General features: G+C 37.9%; 1 protein-coding gene across 1 annotated transcript in view; it reads right to left on the bottom strand.

Moving 5' to 3' along the window:
* Window positions 1-15,102, bottom strand: part of LOC108245365 (cytosolic phospholipase A2 gamma) — a 19,832-nt gene extending 4,730 nt beyond the window's left edge. Inside the window, exons 1-11 of the mRNA XM_017432227.3 lie at window positions 14,962-15,102; window positions 14,348-14,458; window positions 6,494-6,636; window positions 5,322-5,508; window positions 5,148-5,253; window positions 4,926-5,066; window positions 3,426-3,479; window positions 3,199-3,342; window positions 2,866-3,012; window positions 2,684-2,767; window positions 1,669-1,823 (exon numbers count right to left, since the gene is read on the bottom strand). Coding sequence (XP_017287716.2) covers window positions 1,669-1,823; window positions 2,684-2,767; window positions 2,866-3,012; window positions 3,199-3,342; window positions 3,426-3,479; window positions 4,926-5,066; window positions 5,148-5,253; window positions 5,322-5,508; window positions 6,494-6,636; window positions 14,348-14,458; window positions 14,962-15,087 — 1,398 coding nt within the window. The 5' untranslated portion in view covers window positions 15,088-15,102. The remainder of the gene's footprint in view (window positions 1-1,668; window positions 1,824-2,683; window positions 2,768-2,865; window positions 3,013-3,198; window positions 3,343-3,425; window positions 3,480-4,925; window positions 5,067-5,147; window positions 5,254-5,321; window positions 5,509-6,493; window positions 6,637-14,347; window positions 14,459-14,961) is intronic.
* Between the last annotated feature and the right edge of the window lie 5,782 nt (window positions 15,103-20,884).

Genomic DNA, 20,884 nt, shown 5'->3' on the forward strand with positions numbered 1-20,884 from the left:
GAGGTTAGCCACAATCGGAGACACTGGAGATCCCATGGCGCAACCATGTTTCTGTCTGAAAAAACTGTCATTAAACTTGAAATAAGTGGTGGAAAGGCAGAGGTCCAGCAGGGTGCAGATCTGATCTGGAGTGAAATTGGTCCTGTTGTTCAAATCCTTGTCTTGTAAGAGTCGTTTTCTGACGGTTGGTTCAGATATGTGGACGATTGCAGACGTCACCTGCATGAATATATTCCCCATCGTCATTTGTTGGACTGACGAGGATCGGTTGAAAACATTTTACATATCCATCCATCCATCCATCCATCCATCCATCCATCCATCTTCTTCCGCTTATCCGGGGTCGGGTCGCGGGGGCAGCAGCCTAAGCAGGGAGACCCAGACTTCCCTCTCCCCAGCCACTTGGGCCAGCTCCTCCGGGGGAATCCCAAGATGTTCCCAGTCCAGCCGAGAAACATAGTCCCTCCAGCGTGTCCTGGGTCTTCCACTGGGCCTCCTCCCGGATGACTGAGCTTCTCACCCTATCTCTAAGGGAGAGCCCAGACACCCTGCGGAGGAAACTCATTTCAGCCGCTTGTATTCGCGATCTCGTTCTTTCGGTCACTACCCAAAGCTCGTGACCACAGATGACCATTACATATCGTCCAACCTTATTACGTGCCTAAACCATGCTAAATAAAGAAAAAAGCTTTATCCTACATTTTAAAATTAACGCATACAAACGAGACACAACACATATATAAATTGTTTAACATTACCTGACTTTGTTCCGTTGTTCGTGGGCACTGCTGAAAAAAGTTACAGCTCATGCACAATACAAATCTATGTATTCTGTGCTCCATTAACCAGCCTGTGTGTCAGATCACTGTTCGAAATTTGTATTCTCAAAGAAAAAAATCTGTATTCACAAACAGTCATAGTATTTGTCATTCATAAAGAATAAACCACATCTCTAAACTTGAACTTTGTATTTGTAGTTTTATTAAGTTGTAACTTTTTAAACTATTCTTATAGAGAAAATATACAACCACAAGTTTTGTATGTGATTTACCTTATTCAAGAGTTTACAAATTTTAGTTATGCAAAACTGTTGACTAATATGCACACATTTCTGCCTTTACATACAAATCCTTTCTGATAGCATCTTTACCCCATATACACCCTGGACAGATTATAAATCCATCACAGGGCCACACAGAGACAGACAACCATTCACACTCTTACTCACGCTTAGTCACAATTTAGAGTTACCAGTTAACCTAACATGCATGTTTTTGATCTGTAGGAGGAAACCAGCGTTCCCAGAGTAAACCCTTGTGTGCATAGGGAGAACATGTAAACTCCACACAGTTAGGAGGCAAACCTACAACCTTTTTGCCGTGAGGTGAGAGTGCTAACCACTGCTGATTTCTCTGAAAGGAAAAATGTGTAGGAACCCTGAATGTAACATATGAAAATATAAATTTATCTTCTAGAACCAGTGTGTTAAGGTAAACAACTAAATGATTAGTAATGTTTGCCTGAGCAGCACAGTTTGTGAAAGACCAGATTGTGATGTTTAATTGGATATGCATAACACTAGTTTGCATCATATTAAATAATATCCCAAAATGAAACTTAATTTTCCAATGAAAACTCCTGTAATAGGGTTCACTTATCATCTATTACCTCAAACATGTTTCCAGCGCTGTACTCTGGTGCAATGATCAGGTCAATGTCTCTCTTCTCCCCCAGAAATGAAGGGTAGGCCACGTTGACCAACAACCCAGCATCTATCAGGTGAAACTGTTCTTTAGCTCGGAGACAAGCTGGAACTGAGGAATCTGCCCAAAACACAAATTCAAATACTATAAGCTTCCTATTCAAGCCCAAGTTTTAAAGCTGCATTTATTTTGTATGTATCTATTTGTTTTTAGCATCATTAATGCACTTTGATTCCTGCAACACATAAAAAACATAATGGTTTTGTAGTGATTGGGGGACCCTTTAAATTAGAGAGCTGTCTGTTACAGCTGCAAACAATGAAGCTAGACAACAGGAACTAGAAGGGGTTACGAATGTTTTGGCTATTGATTGTTTTTACATCTGGAAAAAGTATTGAAAAACAAAAATGGAGTGGTTATTTGAATTTATTTATTTTTTTATTCAAAGCTGAACTGAAGTGTTTTGAAGCCAACCTCAGTTAAAAGAAAATAATAAAATATTCTTGTTTTAAAATTATTATTTATTATATATATATACATCCATCTTCTTCCGCTTATCCGGGGTCGGGTCTAACATCAACATCAAACAAGCTAATGTTTGATGTTAGCTAGCGCTCCTTAACAAACGTCCGATTCACCTAAACCCCAAAAAATTAAATATTAAAATCAAATTCTGTCCTGCTGCCCGTTTTTCCATTTCGTGTTTTTGATCCGAGGCTAAAAGTGAAATATGAAAACCAGGCATTTTTTCATTTTTGGTGATATAATAAAAAACAAAATAACCACTCAATTTTTCATTTTTTCATTTCTGATTATCATTTGAAAATGGAAAGAACAAATGATACACGGATTCTACAAGAATAGGAGGAAGCCTTTATTCTCTGATGACTTGAGGGGAAGTTCTGCTTTTGCTCAATGCTTACTTGTTTTTTTTTTGTCTTGTTTTGTTTATCTACCTGTCTGTTTGTCTCTGTTCTCACCTTGGTATTGGTAGAGGAAGTTGTTGGTTGTTCCCCATTCCCATTTGCATATAAGAGGAAGGATTTGCTCTCTAATAAAAGAAACTGCAGAAAATACAGTTGAAAGTCAATGTAATGAAAAGTGACTTTTCTCCAACAATGCTGCCAAGTCTTGCTGTTGATCAAGCACAAAGTGCACTGACCATGTGGTTTGAAGTCTCTGTCCTCCAGACTTTGGCTCCAAGTCTCGACTTCTGCCAGCAGCTCCTGGTTCAGCTGCTGGAACAGACTTTTTCTTTCCTCTGGACTTTTGGAATTCAGCTGCACAGTGTCTTTCCAATCTACCTTGTCTAGAAAAGAGAAGAATAACTTCTTGTTGCATATTCAGTCAGACGTTTGCTGCATCATTACTACACAACAGAACAAAGAGTCCAACTTGGATGGAAGTCAAAAACATTGATGACATTCTTCTTTGTGTATCACCAGAAGTATAATTATTTGTTTGTCAAAAAACAAGATTTATTACATTTTACTACCTTTTAGTGCTTTTTGCAGTTGGTCCAAATCAGACATTGCTGTAGGATCCTTTAGGGTGCTTCTGATCAGAGATATCAGGTTATTAAAGACCTTGTATGCGTGCAGATACTTCTCAGCATCATCATCATCGATGTGTCCAAGGTCTAAAACAAATGCACAAAGCTGGAGTGTGAGATAAAGATGATCAACACACAGTTCGCATGTTTATATTTTAAACACTTATTACCATTCAGACTCTCTTTGAGTGTCTCCTCATCAGCCAACATGCTGCCTAAAACACCTGCACAGTGAAAAGAAATTATTCATTAATGAACTTTCCAACCATTGTGATACAAATACTATAGTACTTGTAATTACTGCCTGCTGCTAAAAGGCAAAAACAAATGGTTGTTTCTGCCCATGTCTGTGTATGGTCCACACACCACCTTTTTAACAGTCTACAATGTTTTCATTCACCCCTTCACACACATGTACACACTCATATTGTGCCTTTCCCACTTGACATACACTACTTAATGTTCTCATTCATACACAGAGAAGCACATCAGGGATAGTGGAGTTCAGAGACTGGGGATCAAACCACCAACACTTTGACAGGAAGATAACCTCCCTACCTATTAGGCCAAGCCATTCAATTGTGTATGTGTGTTCTGTTAGAAAAATATCTCATAAACCAATGGACAAAGTTTAACAAAATTTTCAAAATGTAATCACGGAACAATTGCATGCATGCTAGGTCACACTATTTTTCCAAAAGTGATAACAGGTGTTTTTCCTTGTAAAAATGTGTGATTTTCCACTTGTGAAAAAGTAATTTTTTCCTGCATGTGAATACATCTGAATGCAGTGGTGGGCCGTCAGGGCCAGCAAGGCCTTCTCTGCTGGCCTAACAGAACCAAGAATCATCATAATTATGATAAAGGTTATCATAAGATATGTAAAAGTATTCAGATTCTCTTCGTGCCATATTATGCTCCTTCCAGTGCTGTTGTTTTTAGGTTAAGAGTTTTTATCCAATCAGAATTCAGCTACCAGGCTGTATGAAATCTGCCCGGGCCTGTAAGTGAACGGGCAAATATAGTTGACAGACAGTTGTGATAGCCAATCAGATCACGAGTTGTGTCAGTAAGGCCCTCTAGCTGGCCTCACGTTGAACGTGACATTTACACGTCCTGTGATTGGATATGGATACTTACGAGTTTGAGCCACGGCAGTGCTATGCAGATCAACAGAGTCACACCCGGGACTGTTAACGGTTAAAAACTTTTTTAACCCACAATGGCTGAAGGAGAGCAACACGTTGATTTGGTTGCTGATTTACTGGCAAGGCTGTTTTCAAGACAAACTTTTCAAGAGAAGCTAGATCTCGTTAGAGGAGGACAGCCGACCCCGAGCTAGCTAACCTGTCCCAGAATAGATTTTGCGTTGAAATAAGTTGATTTTTAAAATGTGCCCATAATAAAAGCCATAATAATAGCCCATTTTGTACACAACTAAGGTGATGCAATGCCAAGTAGTGCTTAAGTGTATTTCTAACTACTCTCCAGTCCTGGTGTTATAAAAGATGGCATAATGAAAGGTATTTATTGACTAAGTTGGACATCACTGAAGGCCTAAATGTGAAATTCACCGCCCGCCACTGTCTGAATGCATGTTGGTGTGTTTATTTTGTAGGGCTCAGCTGAGCTGCTCCTGAACAGAAGCTGCTCAGCCTGTAGAAACATACCTTGGAGCCAGACAATGTCCATCTCTGGTTTCTTCTCCAGCAGCTCTCCTCCCTGAAACTTGCAACCCAGGAGAGAAGTATCAACAAAGAGGCCTAACTCTGTGAATCCTGCTTCATGGGGGCTCAACTCAAACCATTTCCCTAGGAGACAGGACAGTCCATTTTACTGCACACAAATCAGTTATTTTTTATGGGCACATTTGGACACAGGCATGCGTATACCTTCGAATAGCCCATTTGAGAAGCAATACTTCTCTACAGCACAGTAGATGGGATAAGGGTTGGTGACATCCCTGTTGGCCTCATGGGAAAGGTGCCGTACATCCATCTGATGAGAAACGAGATATGAGTGTTTGGTGCATTTCAGAAAAGCTGTATTACAAGTGTCCATGGTACCTGTTTCATGATCCCAGCAGTGGTTAGGACCCCCCAGATGTCACTAAGAGAGAAATTTTCTTCTTTAGATCGTTCACCCACCCAGGCCAGAACCTGTTCTAGCTCAACCTCAAAACTAGACAGTCTGGAAACAGCATCATCCATGTTAGAGCTCCACTGGGGGTCACTGTACAGAGATGCCATAGACCTGTGTAATGTGGACAGAAAGTTAGACAAATACACATGGTCAAAAAAGCATTACTGACCCAAAGAATGACCATAACAACTGTCATACAACTCCACCAGGCAAATGTAAAAAATAATATTTGGTGAGTTCAGAATTATTTTTAAAGGTATTATTAAAAAATACAGATTGCCAATTCCTATAGGTTAGTGACGTAAATTCTGACTGTACTGGAAAAATGCTTTCTTAGACAGTCAGTTTCATCATTTTTCTTCCTCCTTGAGACAAACAGTAGCCATATTTATTGTAATTTAAACTGAATTGGAGTTTGCATGCTCATCCGTGAATTGCTTGGATGTTGTGGTGGAAGAGTTTGTGTGCCTGAATAATCCTCGGCGCAATGCTGTCAGCAGGCAATGGCTACCAATAGGGTCTCCCAAGGCAGATTGGTTCTAGACGACAGGTCAGACAAAGAGCAATTCAAAAACATTTGTATGGCTAGAAGACAGCAAGGAACTTGATGTCCCTTGCCCAGATGTGGGTTACCATGGCCTCACCCTGGAGCCAGGCCTGGGGGAGGGGCTCGTCAGCAAGCACTTGGTGATTGAGCCTCTACCCACTAGACTAGGTTGGGCTCAGCCTGAATGAGCTACATGGGTTTGCCTTGCTGTGGGCCCTCTCGCTATTATTTGTGCCTATGAGCCAAACTGTTTAGAGTACTTTACCTTCCTGGAGTCAGAGGGGGTGCTGGAAGGTGCTTCAGCTGGGAATATTATCATTCTGCTGAGGGATTTCAATGGCCACCTGGGTAACGACGGTGTTCTTTTGTTGGACTTCTGTGCTAGTCACAGTTTTCCATAACGAACACCATGTTTAAACATAATGGTGTCCATAATTGCACATGGCGCCAGGATACCCTAGGCAGCAGGCCGATTTAACACAACAAATATACAACAACAGAGTGCCTTCAGTCAGAGGCTTTTGTAGGTGAAAGCATAATTGCTGTTACCATGTTGATCCAGAAACTCCTGCTATGTAGAGCAAAGTGTCCAGGAGACCGTCCTTTTCCATCTGATAAAGGGAACCCATCAGACCTACCGCTGCCCTCTGACCCCCACCAGATGCCAACAAGGCAATGTGGGGAACAGAATCCTGGATGGAGAGATGATGCAGAAACAGTCAATGAGTGTGTTTAAAGGGTTTTGGCTTTCTTTGATGGTTGTTTTTTGAGTGCAAAATTTTTTAAATTTAAACTTATGAGCCAAAAGTTAGAAGAGAAGATTATAAGAGTGAATGGGTCATGCCCTACAATGGGGAAAATTGTGTTTATTAATATTGTTGAGGAACAATACTGAGGAAAATAATCACCATATAAAACCTTCATTCAGACACATTTTTTGCCGGCTACTTTTCAATGATTGGCCAAAAATATTTTGTAAACGTTTGTCTACAAGAGTCCTTGTGTTAATTTCAATCTGCATAACAATGCAAAATGTAATTTTATTCACAATATATTGTGATTCTCTTCCTCTTTAAATTTGTTCTTGATCATTTTTGTTGATCCATAGGCGCATCCATCTTGGAGCAAGCAAGCCTCATTTTCCAGGCAGTTGATGACAGATGCTGGAATGTCGGATAAAAAAAGAACAGACAAAAATGAGGAAAGCTGGCCCCCTTATTTATTTATTTTAGAATTACATGTTAAATAAAGGTTCATTTTCTTAATGTTTTGTTCTGTGGTTTATTTAGTGGTTCTTTGCACATCTGGTATACCTCTCCTCTCAGTTGAGGGGATTTCAGTAACCAAAAAAAATGTCAAAACAATCTATTTCAAATCTCCAGTCAATTTGTTTTTATTCAAATCTATTTTACAATATTATTATTATTAGTTTACTTCAGGTTTACTGCCTTGGGAGATAGTTCCTTGTCTTGGTTAAATAAATTCTCATTCTGATTATTTTAAAACTGTCCCAGTCCTTCCAAAAAGACAAAAATTCTCACAAATTGTCCAAAAAACTGCTGATTTTGGACTCTTCAAACACCCTCCCAGTCTTGTTTCAAATGCTAGGAAAATGTATTTCTGATGTCTTAAATTTTACATTTTTATTGAAAGTTTTGCTTTTTTCTTTCTTCTAAATAGCCTCCCACTCCTGAAACCTTTGAACCTCCTTAAAGCTTTGTTCTGCCTTCATATCATTGACCAATCAATGTAGGTCCTTGCTCCCTGGAGTTCCACCCTTTTTGAGGGTGATTTCAGTCAGGTTGGAAGTTTTCTTACAGACAACTTCTTCTTACATGACTTACAGATGCAGACCAATTTGTTGGTAACATGTCATTAAAAAAATATAACTCACAAAGGTAACTGAAATAATTTGAAATTAAAGTCATAAAAGGAAACTAATTACTAGAAATCAACAAATAAAAGTCCATCTTTGTTTTTTTGGTTCAACAGAATTATTTTAATAAACAAACTAATGACAAAAAGACCCAACAAAAAATGGTATCCTTAACCTTATATTTTGTTGCACAACCTTTTGAGACAATCACTTCTGTAACATTCTTTGGGATTTCCGCACCTGTCCACAGGTATTTTGGCCCATTCCTCGTGAGCAAACTGCTCCAGCTGTCTCAGGTTTGAATGGTGCCCTTTTTAAGACTGAATGTTTCAGTTCCTTCTTCAGATGTTCATAAGGATTTAGATCAGTGTTTAGAATGCAACATCAGAATACTCTGTCCTTAGCCATTCTTGGGTGTTTTTAGCTGTGTGATTTGGCTCATTGTCCTGTTAAAAGCATGTCAACAAGACCAAGCTTTCTGACACTAGGCAGCACATTTTGCTCTAGAAGGCCTTGATAGTCTTGAGATTTTATTGTACGTACCCTGCAGATTCCAAACACCCTGTGTCAGATGCAGCAAAGCAGCTGCAAAACATAACCGAGCGTCCTCCATGTTTCACTGTAGGTACACTGTTCTTTTCTTTGCATGATTCAATTTTGAGCCTGCGAACATAGAGGTGATAGGAACTGTTGTCAAAAAGCTCAATTTTTCTAATCTGTCCAAAAGACTTTCTTCCAGAAGCTTTGTAGCTTGACAGTATGTAGTATATTTTTAAGATTTGGTGTCCTGTTCAGTTTTTCCATTAAGTCCACTTTGTCTCAAACAGTGACTGAAAGTGTGATCTGACACTGATGAACCTTGACCTTGGAGAAATAGGGGGGTTAAACTCATAAGGCCTCTCCATCTGTGATGCATCATGACACACAGCCAGAAATCAGGAACATGAGGAAACTGCCACAGTCAGATATACTGATAACAGTAATATAATTAAAACAAGCATATTTGTTTAATTCATCAAAGACAATGTTTTACAGCAGATGGTGGATTGTGAAACAACCATCATTAAGCAAAACTGTATCAACTGAGCAGATGCAAAGCGTGTCCACCCCAACTGGGCCTTCTCTACCCGACCAAACCTCACACATGCACTTAACACATCCACACAGAAAAAATGGTAGCAGCTGTAAATGCAAGTTGCTGTTATTAAGAAAAAACATTACCTCAAATTATTTGCGTCATTCTCTTTTTCCCCTAGTCTGACCACATACAACCTTTACAATCAAAAGAGCCATTTCTGCCCTTACTTACCTAAAAATAATTGTCCAGAGCTGCAGAACGTGCTTGAAAAAAACTCCCTGTGATAGAGTGCTTATACAACTTGTAAAAACAAATGGTTGTTATATAATAAAAATATTGTCTGTAAAACAACTGTTGACATTTATTGGTATTTTTACATGTTAGGACAAGGAAAGAGACCTATCTTTTCTTTAAAAAAAAAGGGGGGGGGGACTTCTTTGTTTTAACCCCCGTCATATATTATTTATTAAATAATAAAGTTTGAAAGTCTATGTGAGTACTTTATATGTTTGTAGAATATTTTTGATATAACAATCCAGTCCAAAAATCATAGCATTTATCGGCATTCCCAATTATTAGAGTGAATATAATAATTAGGCCACTTTGATGAATATTTATTTGTGACTTACTGTAGTTCTTTTACTGTAATTAGGGTTGGGCATTGTTTGAATTTAAATGATTCCGGTTCTGATTTCGATTGCTAATGATTCTTGATTCACATTCTTTAAAGATACAATATATGCTGCAACCTTTCTGTGAGACTCTTCAATTTGTTACACCAACAGCTTTCCCTCGGACACTATGGTGAACGCAGTAGCACATTGTGGGGTCTGGTGAACTGCCTGGCTAATGTTAACACATTAAAACTGACTAAACTTAACACTAAACATACTACAGTACACCCTAACAATAACATCCAAACATGCTTAATATCACAAATCTCATTACTCACTCCTGGCTTGCTGTTATTTTTGTCACCTCTAAACGACCTTCAACTTTTTTGCCACTTTCTTCTTCTGTTTGTAGATTTTTTAGGCGCTTGACTAATAACTTTGGGCCTCAGTCAGAATGGAGTGGGGTGGGTGCTTTTTTATTCTGCGGGATTGAGGGTGAGATCGAATGGAGGATGGGGAATCTCCATCTTCGCTTCTGCCTCTCGCTCTAATGCACTTCAAATATGACTATGATTTTCAAAAAAAGATGTAGCGTGAATTATTTCTGATGGACCAAGTAAAACTCTGGTTTTATTTGGCCTATCATTACAATTTAAAACTGGTGTGTAGTTTGAAGTGTGTACTTTTGACACAAATTGAAACAGAGTCTCATAGAGGGCACAAATGTTTTGTTTTCTGTATCGGTATCACATCCATACAGCAGGAAGTTAAATTAATGAATCGACTAAGTGGCTAACAAAATGACTAGCTAAAAGTCACTCATGTTTTGTTCCTTGCATTATTATTGCATTATTCCTTGCCAGCTCAGTGGCCTAGTGGTAGAGTGTCCACCCTGAAACTGGGAGGTCGTGGGTTCAATCCCGGCCGGGTCATACCAAAGACTGTAAAAATGGGACCCATTGCCACCCTGCTTGACACTCAGCATTAAGGGTTGGAATTGGGGGGTTAGATCACCAAATGATTCCCGAGCGCGGCACCGCTGCTGCTCACCGCTCCCTCAGGGGATGGGTCAAATGCGGAGAACAAATTTCGCACACTCAGGTGTGTGACAATCAGTGGATCTTTCTTCTATTAGTCCCATTCTGTCACATATTTTACTGACATAAAAGAGGACAGTCAAACTGGTAACATTTGCCTTTTCCATTCATTATGAATAGAAATTATCAGGATTTGGGTTTTCTTTGAGTTTCTTTTTGTATTTAAGGTTATTGTTTTTTCATGTTTCTGGTTATCCTGTGTTCAGTTTGGGTTTATTGTTTCTTTTATTTTTGTCACAGTTTGTCTGTAACTGCAACGCCTCCTAGTTCATCGCCACAGCAACCACCCTGATCATGTTCACCTGTCCTTCGCCCTATTTAAGATCGCCATCCTCACTTGTTCAGTGCCAGATTATTGATTAGATTATTATTGCCAAGTAAATATCACGCATTGTTTTCTCGTCTATGCCTGATCTCTGACCACCGACTCCTGCCTGCCCCATGCCTGGAACCTCAGCTGATTCTGCCTCCGACCTCGTTTCTGCCCACTGGACTTCGCCTCTTGGTTTGTACCTTTTTGAATTTGTTTCCGGCTCTGACCCATTACCTGTCTCTGGATTCTCCAACTAGTCTGCCCCCCACTGAAAAGTCCTGTCCTTTCAGCTCACATTCTACGGCGGTCTTACCTGCCCGGAGGTCCCTCCTGCCACATGAAGAGTGTGCCTTCCCAGAAGTCAGCTTCTCCATTAGCTTCCAGTTGACAGTAAAGACTATTAAACTTGTTTGGTGTCGGTCTGCTCTGAATCCTAAAGTAACTCCGTGCCTCATCAATTTTGTTATTTGATTATCTTCATGTTTAGTCTTGTCTCAGTTTAGTTTTTGCTCCTTGTGTCTTTTGTATTCCTGTCCTCAGCTTATCACTTGTTTGCCTGCCACACCCATCTTCACCTGCCCCAGGTCTAGAATCACTCACCTGTGCTCCTGCCTTTGAAACACTGTCATCTCGTCCACTTCAGTGGGCTGTCAGACAGACTCTCCTCTAAAGCTACCATAAGGCTACATTTATTGCGTGCACCATTATTGCTAAAGGAAACGGAGGAATAGAAAGTGAGAACCGAAGAATCCAGGAGAGAACCAGAATCCATGCTAAGCTAGCACTAGCAGATCCCAAATACACTGATTTAAAAGCAAAAGGTGTCTCAAACACAATGCAATAGTAGAAAACTGCACAAAGAGTGCTTGTGTACTAGTACGTAAGAATCTGTGAAAGTCATTAATCTAATTAAAAGATTCCAAAAGCAAATCAATTACTCCAGCTACCAGCAGCTGCTCTTAAATGGGCAGACTGACTGACTACAAGAAGGAACACACCTGTGATGCTGATTACAGGACACACCTTTGTTTAACATGACCCTATCATCAAATTAGTTTTGATCTTTTTTTTAGGGTTACCATCCTTTTTATCAAGGCTAGCTTGTTTTCTAAACTAAGTCTGTTGAACCAAAAATTCAAAAGCAATGACTGACAACTTTTAAATGAACTACCAGAAAATTATCTAAATAAACATTAGCTGTACATTAATTAATGATGGGCCAACAGTGATTTATTTGTTCAAATTAGCAACAATTTTGGTAAATTATTAATCATTATCATAATAAGAAATGACAAGATACAGTTAAAAATTATTTAATTTAAGAATAATCACACGAGTCACTGGCAGCTGCTTCAGCAGGGGGAAAAGAAAAATTGTCATTCTTTTTTGAAGCTATTTCTTAATGGCTCTAAATCTGGAATATACACTCTGATGTTATTAAGCTCAACCAAGACAACAAATTTAGGTGCAAAAAGAGAAACGTTTTCTAAATTATAAAATTCTGTTTCACCTTGTGATTAAGTTGCAGTTTTTGATTGCCTTAAATAAGACATTTGACAGACAACTGACAAATATTTTAAAAAGCTCGCAATTTTAGAAAGAAACAAATAAATTGAAGCTTCAATGTGGCTTAGAGTTTTTCCTCACAGATAAGCATATAGTAAATTAACACCACTACACATCACGACAGCTGTTTCACAATCAGTTACCAGCTGTTAAACACACATTCTCCAAAGAATTACCCAAATATACTTATTTTATTTATTATCAAATCCTCCTGTGTTTTCCAATTTCTGGCTGTGCATCATGAGGTTTTGTGACTAAAGGTGCTTAATAGAATTAAACATCCACTTTCTTGATCAGTGCCTATTCACTGTTATGTAGTCCATTGTTTGAAACAATGGAGCCGTGGCTGGTTGAGATTTCTAACTGAAGAAATTGAAGACCGTCAGGAAAAGAAAGTCATTGAAAAGGCATTTTTCTCAGCAGGTTCCAGCTCTGCTGCCGACAGGGACATGAGCACCCAGGAAAAAAAACAACAACTTAATACAAGGATGCATTTTAAGTAGATTTTATGAAAACTAATAAAACAAAAAAATTATTATAGATTGATTAAAAGCTGAAACGCTGACTCACAACCAGCCTTTGAGCTGAACTTTGAGTCCAATTTGAAACTTATTTGTCTTTAATTTTACACAGTGTTCACTATGTGTTTGTCTTCACTTCATCATTCTTTACTTTGATCACAAAATAACATCTGCACCATATAACTGTTGTATATCCTGACAAATCTACAAGATATGTCACATTAAATGAGTCATCTTCATAAACCTTAGTAACCAGTGACTGTTCTTTAGTTTAAATTAACTATAAGCAGAAAAAGTCTGATAAAATCTTTATGGAAAATGTTCTTGTTGAGTACAACACAAGTGCAATATATGCGCTTACCAAAATGAACAAAAGATGCTTGAGAAATTATTGTAATTAGTTCTATCTAAATGAACTACAACAATGTTCTATTAAAGCAGAGAAGTCCTCCTATCCAACAGAGAATACCTGTACCTTCAAAATATGGCCATAAGAGCGAATGTATGCTGCTACATGTAATCAGTAGCATATGAATTGTTACCCAGCTTATTTGGCCTTATATATTTAAATTAAATGTTTATTAGACAGAAACAAAAAGAAGTCAATGTTATCAGGGACCATTATAGAAAATCTAAATACATATGTGATACATTTATTTATATTCTTCTTATTTAATGTAGCGGGTGTTGTTGTGTATAAAAGTGAGCGGCACTGGTAATAAAAGTTTTTAAATCCAGAAATGCTACCTTGGGCCACACACTAAAGCTACACTGTTAGAAAAAATAAAAATCATTAGGGCACTTTTTTGGTTCAGAGGGAAAAGGGCAGGTTCTCTATCTGTGCACGTCCCTGATTAGAATTATTGGTGAACGACACAAAACCTTTTCTGAAGTGCATCATTTGAAAATAAATAGTTCATGGGTTGCAACTTAGAAACTCCATGTCTGAAACAAAGAATGCGGCTCTATAGAATAGTGTGCTATGACTTTTTGGTAGTGGTACATTGCACAAGACAAAACTGTAAGAACTGTCAGGGGGGAAAAAAGATGATCACTGGGATTTTATGTTAACAGGAAAAAAGCCAGCCCTGTTTAGAGTTAAGAGTTTTACACAATCACAGTTGTAATTGAATAATTTTTACAGATTTTTTACAAAATGTTTAACTGTTAGCTGATGAAACTTCCAAATCTTTTGCAAACAAACTTGTTTTACTCCCCAACTCTTATTGGTACATATACAAATGACATGCCAATGTGTAGCCATTTTTGTCTTCTTTCATCCAGTGAAAGAAGCCCCTTTACAGAAAGACAGAAGCAGTGTGTCAACATGTTTTTTACCATTGAACAGTTGATGCCCTTGCTGCAGAGTGCCTGCAGAACTACATGCTTCCTTCTGTTAATGTAGTCCAGCTCCCCAGCACACAGAGACGGGGACTGACGGATGGCTTTCTGCAAGTATTCACAAAAACATTCTTTTCATTCTTATGTTGAATCCAGTCACAGGGTTCAGACTAAAATGTATTGTTCAGATTGCTTTGCAAAATCCTGTTTGTCTTTCAAGAAATTTAAAATCTTTACTGAAACAAACCCATATTGCAATTAGGGATAGGCACCTTTGACACTTGAATCAATTCGGTACCAATATCCACTACCTGGGAATTTTGTTTTTTAATAATAAACTCTCCATTTCTTTTAATTTAACATATTTATTTCTCAACATATAAAACTTAACAAATCTTTCAAGCTAATATCCAACAGTTTGTACTGTAACACCCCAGTTGTTTTGTTCGTCCATGTTTCTGGCTACAGGTGCAGACGTGCTAACAGGAGTTGTAGATCTGAGGCTGTCGAAAATTGTGCTCTCTCCAGCCTTCAGAAAAGTTAGACGCGTTCCCACCGCTAGCCTTGTACTTCGCATAATTTGTATCGCATTTTGAAAAGTTTAGCCATACCTTGGAGTGTTTTCTATCGGCCATTTTACTTCGTTTACTGAACCAGCGGCTGCTGACGTATTTACGCTCCTGCGCTGCTATGCTGCGTTCAGGACAAGCATGGAAAATCCCCCACTCTTCCTCCATACTGTCACAATGATGCGTTTAAGTACCGAAACATGGTACCTTTTGATTTTACGTGAATAGGTACTCAGTAGTACCGACAGAGTTCGGTCGGTACTTATAAAAGTATCGAATTCGGTACCCATCCCTAGACATGACCAATACACATAAAGGAGCATAACCCTAACCCTGTTATAATCTTACAGCTGTTGGAAAAACTACTTCTGAAAGAGGAATCAGCTCATACTGTGAACCTGATGTGTGAATCCTGAGTGCTGAGTAATTTGGCTGAAGTTTGCTGTAGAAGCTGAAACAGAGTTGCTAAGGCTAAAGAAAACATTACATTAGCTAAAATCTAAAAGAAAGAAAAACATTAGCCAAAAGCTTAAGTAGCAAAAAGCTAAAACTAGCAAAACGCTAACTAAAAGCAATAAAATGTTACATGTGGGTGCTAGGATAATAGATGTTAGAGATCCTGAAAACAGGACAAAAAGGATTAGGCAGGGAAACACAATTGTGCTTCACAAAATCTTCCTGGATAAAGTTATTTTTATTAAACATGCTCAAACTTAAATTTTTTATGTAGTGTTTTAACATCACTTTTTTCAACAGATATTCATTTTTACAATGTAAACTTCATTCTCTCCAATTATCATAAATGCAGTGGTCTCACTATTCTTCCAGCAAAATCTTTTGACATCTCATGTTAAGGTAACACTAATACACAACATACATCTTTGTATTTAAACACACTTCCTAGTTTACTCAGGAAATACATTTAGCTGGTGATTTTGATGCTTAGTAAAATGCAATTAAAATACTGAACAGAAAGTAATTAAATAAGAAACATAAAACAGTATGCATTAAATCAGCAAAAGTGCTAACTATTGCTTTTAACGTTTACACAGTAGCATCCACAAAATGCATAACAACCCCAGTCTCTACTGGGTCCAGTAGCCCAATGTCATCTTACCTCAGTACACATGCTTTACACTAAAATATGACACACAGCATCAAAATAACTGGCAAAACTTTGAAGCAAACAAGATATATATATTCTTTAGTTAGGGTACAAAATAAGTAGTAAGTAATAGTTTACAGCACTTACTAACTTTAAAAAAGAACAAAAAAGATTATGCAGGGAAGCATGACTACGCTTCAAAGAATCCCTCTGGATAATGCTACAACCCGGATGTGCTATGGACATAAAGTGGGTCCTGGAGCCATCATACACATAACACTGCCTTTTATTGGCCAAAACTGTGTACCGCATGGGCATTTTCCCTGTCTTTACCTTGATAAATGTTATCAGTTAGACATTTAGATGCATTCAGATGAAATGGATAAAAAAAGAAATGAAGACAAAGCAAAAATTTCAGTTTTATATAACTACAACTTTGTGCATGTTACAAAAACACTCACTAAAAGTTAAAGGTAGCACAACAAAGTCTAAAAACTAAAAGCAGATAAAACAAAGAGCCAGTATGCTGAAGCAGATTTCAAGGAGAACAATGGTTTTGAAGAAACTGAAGATATTTTAATATATTTCTAAGGGGATCTTTGTTCTAATTACAATTAAAGATTTTCAAAACTATAAAAGTTAGAAAAAACAAAAGATGTAGAACATATTTTCTGAATGCTCTGATATATGAATTGATTAAATAGAAGAAGAAGTTAGACTGAAATAAAAACATGAAAGAAATAGTACAAATACTGGCTCATCATTCACACAATAAAAGCAAAAACACCAATTAAAGTCCTCCAAATTACGGCATTCTACATTTTCATTTGAAAAACTAACCAAAAGTCTTTATTTCAATATTGAAGATGTATATATTTATAAGTCCCCATAATCCAGTTGAGATTTTTATTATTGTTCCAGAATTAAATAATCTTCTGGGACATTCATTGAAGAATTTACCAGTTGTTTGGCTAAAACAAGTTACAATGTCTTGCAGTGTCATCCTTTCAACCAACAGGCATTAGTTTGAGAGAAAAGTCTGATAGCTACTTTTTTCACATTTGGTTTACATTCAGAAGACACAACAACTGAAACACTTGGTGACTTCTGTTGTGGAAAAAATAATTCAGACTCAGGTTCTATTCTTTTTAAGAGTAAAGTGTTATTAATACTCGTGCTTGAGCAGAGCAAGTCACACACACTTAACAGTCTATTTATTGCATGCTGGGACTTCCCCTTTGTGGCTGAGCAGTTGGCTGATTCAAAAGTTGAAAATTCCACTACCACTAGACACAACACCTGAGACAGAACTGGTTTCAATCAGCCCTGTGGTAATAATCTTTGAACAGGTTGTTTTGAGATTTAGGCTCTGTTTTAGGGTTTTACCCATGCAAGGGTTTGGACAATGCCAGAAGTGCTTCCCTCTTTTCTATAGTTACAGGAATCTGTCGAGAAATTTGAGAAATAGTAAAAGAAATCAGATTTACCTGAATAGTACGCACAACTGCAGATTTTTTTACCATGTGTGTACTACTAAGGAAATTATTTTTCAATATATACCTTTTTTAACCAACAAGGCTACTTTACAACACAATCTGTGTCCTCATTTACACATCCACACAGCATTCTACTACATGTCTACAAAGCTAATCTGAATAAAGTATTGTATAGAATCTAAAAAGTGCTTTAGATTGCTTTAATTGGGGTTCAATGTCTTGTCCAGAAACACTATCATGTGACTGCCTATTGGTGGAATCAAACCTGTAATTCTCTTGTTGGAGGATAACTGCTTTAACCACTGATCCACAGCTGCCCCTAACTATATCAGCCTATCATTCCTTGAAGGAATGCTTATCACCCGCTGCCTTTCATGTCAGAGTTTTAGGCTAAGATCATTTTATGATGAAAAATTATGAAGTTGTAGTTGGTTTGGTCAAACCTTGAAAATAACGTAGGAAATCTCATGCAAAATCACAAAATGTCACACTCAGAGTATGTTGAGCATGTCTGTCAGCTACTACCACACCAGATTTTAGCTCAATATCTGTAAAATTGACTAAGTTAGAGCTACTTTTGTGCTTGTTATTATCGATTATTGTTACAGTGGTATGGTGGAAAGTGGTTAAAGCTGTCACCTCACAGCCAGCAGACTGCCTCTCGCCTTGAGCCTTTCTGTGTGGTGTTCACATATTCTCCCCTTACACACGTGGGTTTTCTCCTGGTACTCCAGTTTTCTCCCAAAGACCCAAAACATCCATATTAAGTCAATGGTTAATTCTATAGCGTTAATAGTTGTCTGTCTTGTTTGTGTCTATTTGTGATGGACCTATGACCTGTCCAGGGTAGACCCTGCCTCTCACACAATGACTGTTGGAGCCAGCCCTCTTTGTTTGTTTGCAAAATATCTCATGAACCTATGGATGGACATTAATGAAACTTTAAAAAGTAATCCTTGAATGTGTATCTACAACTGATTAACTTTAAAGGGCAATCCCACTTAAAATGGCTGCTATAGCTGAACAATATTATCCATCCATTTTCTCCACCAAGTTTTTTCATACAGCTGGTGGAGTGAGACTTTGTTTGAATAAAACATTTTTGGAGAGTGGCAGGACAGAAACCAATGAGCCAGGCTGAGCCAGTTGAAATCCAAAATTTCTATTGCTGAAAAGAGAAGGTGGACTTCCAAACTAAGCACACTGGTGGCAGAATTCCAGAAGAGATAATGGAAGGCAAAAAAACTGCGAGGGACACAAAAACACAATAATATTTTTTTTAGAAATTATTATTATTATTCTATTAATCTACCATAAGGTACAGCATACAACTTTCCACCAAAGGGTTCTGGTTTGACTCAGCCTTAAATATCCACCAGGTGGCGATCATCTGTCATCATTGAAAGCTGAAAGCAGTTAGGTTCCGCCTGCCACTCAGGAACTGCAAGAATAGGTTATTGACAAGAAATATACTGGAATCCTAACAATGTTGGCCCACAGCTTCAACTCTTCCGGGAAGGCTTTCCACAAGGTTTAGGAGTGTGTTTATGGATGTTTTTGACCATTCTTCCAGAAGGGTATTTGTCAGGTAGCCACTGACGATGAGAAGGCCTCTGAAGGCCTCGGAAGGCCTCTGCTCTAATTCATCCCAAAGGAGTTCCATCAGGTTGAGATCAGGACTCAATATGGAGGACCAAAACTGACATAATTAAAAATAAAAGCAGAAATAGATTATAAAAGCAGAAATAGATATATTTTGTTTTGCTTTTGCCTTATACATGGGTTTTTGTAAAGTAATGTTTATATTTTGTTTTTGTCTTTTCCTTACACGTGCGTTTGTTCTTTTTACATTTCCTCGTCTCCTCTTTTTACCGTGTGCATTTCTGCCTCTACTATTGGTCAATAAACAGAAAGGAGCAGGATCCATGTGCAGATCGATTGTGCATGCCTGCGCTCTTGGCCGTTTCAGTAGAACACCTCATTTGAGAGGAAGTGAAGTCGGTCCTCCATAGGAACGGGAAGGGGCCATCCCCAAACTGTTCCCACAATGTTGGGAGCACAAAATTGTATAAAATGTGTTGGTATGCTGAATTAAGAGTTCCTTTCACTGGAACTAAGCTGCTGAACCCAGCTCCTGAAAAACAATGGGTGAACAGGTTAGGACTGATGTCAGGTTAATTTTTTCAAGAAAAAATTTCAATAATCTTTTCATTATTTCAACAGTACTTATAAGGGTATGGGTTAGGTCATGATTAGGTTGTCAGCTGCAGTACAACACTCCACTAGAGTTCTGTACATTTGTATAGTAAAATGCTTCTCCATAATGAGCAGTAAGTGGATTTTGTTATCGTTTAGTTTAAAATGAGCCATCTTTATGCTCAGAAGCTGTACCTTTAGTTGTGGATCTCTAAATCCATTTTTTATGTTGAGGAGAAGCAATGCAGAGGCAGCACAAAGGAGATAACAAAAGGAGAGGATGGTACAGGGCTGGAGGTGAGGTCTTGAAATAAATTATTAAAAACTTTTCCTGTAAGGGTTAGGTTATGCTGTAAACAGAGTTGACAACATATGAGATATATGACGTATATTGTATACGTCTGCAAATCAGTTGTTGAAATTTTTTATTCTGTATGATAAAAATCTTAACAGATACTTTTTTAGCTTCTGTAAGTCACTTGCTGTACTGTACATAAAAATATGTAATGTTCTCTGTTGTAAACATTAATGCCATTTAGAGACATCAGAGGCTTGAGGCAGGAAGTCAGAGTGAGAGGAATACTGTGAAATGGGTCCATTCAGACAAGCCATTTTTAACTTGTCAATATCACCCAAATGGACCCATTTTCTCCAAACTGTTTCTCCAATCTGAAACCATTCAAGAAATTACCTACACTAAATGAGATTCTAATTATTATAACATTTAGACTATGGGTTCCTGATTATCTTCTAAGCCCCGCTGAGTGTCACACTTCTTTGAGCAAGACACTGAGCTCACAGGTTGATACCAATAAAAATAATAATAAACACCCTGCATGTAAAACCAAAATGACATAACAGAATTGTAATAATGTGTGTTAATGGGTGAAGAAGAAATACATTGTGAAGAACTTGTCAGCATTATAATAAAGTTAAAAATGTGTTATAATAGTGGTGTGTTTAGCATTTACCTTTCTTGTGTTTAGTTCCATTTATTCTTTCTAAAAATTAGTTGCTCAGGACCCATAAAGCAGATTTGACATTCACAGCATGAACTCATGTTGCCTCATGTCACTCTGTCTTTTTAGTTTAATTTTTTGGGGGTTGTTTTGTTTTTCTCCTCCTTCACTGTCTTTTTTATAATCTTTTCTCTGCCAAATTGTCACAT

The sequence above is a fragment of the Kryptolebias marmoratus genome, linkage group LG12, assembly GCF_001649575.2.
Source record: "Kryptolebias marmoratus isolate JLee-2015 linkage group LG12, ASM164957v2, whole genome shotgun sequence".
NCBI lineage: Eukaryota > Metazoa > Chordata > Actinopteri > Cyprinodontiformes > Rivulidae > Kryptolebias > Kryptolebias marmoratus.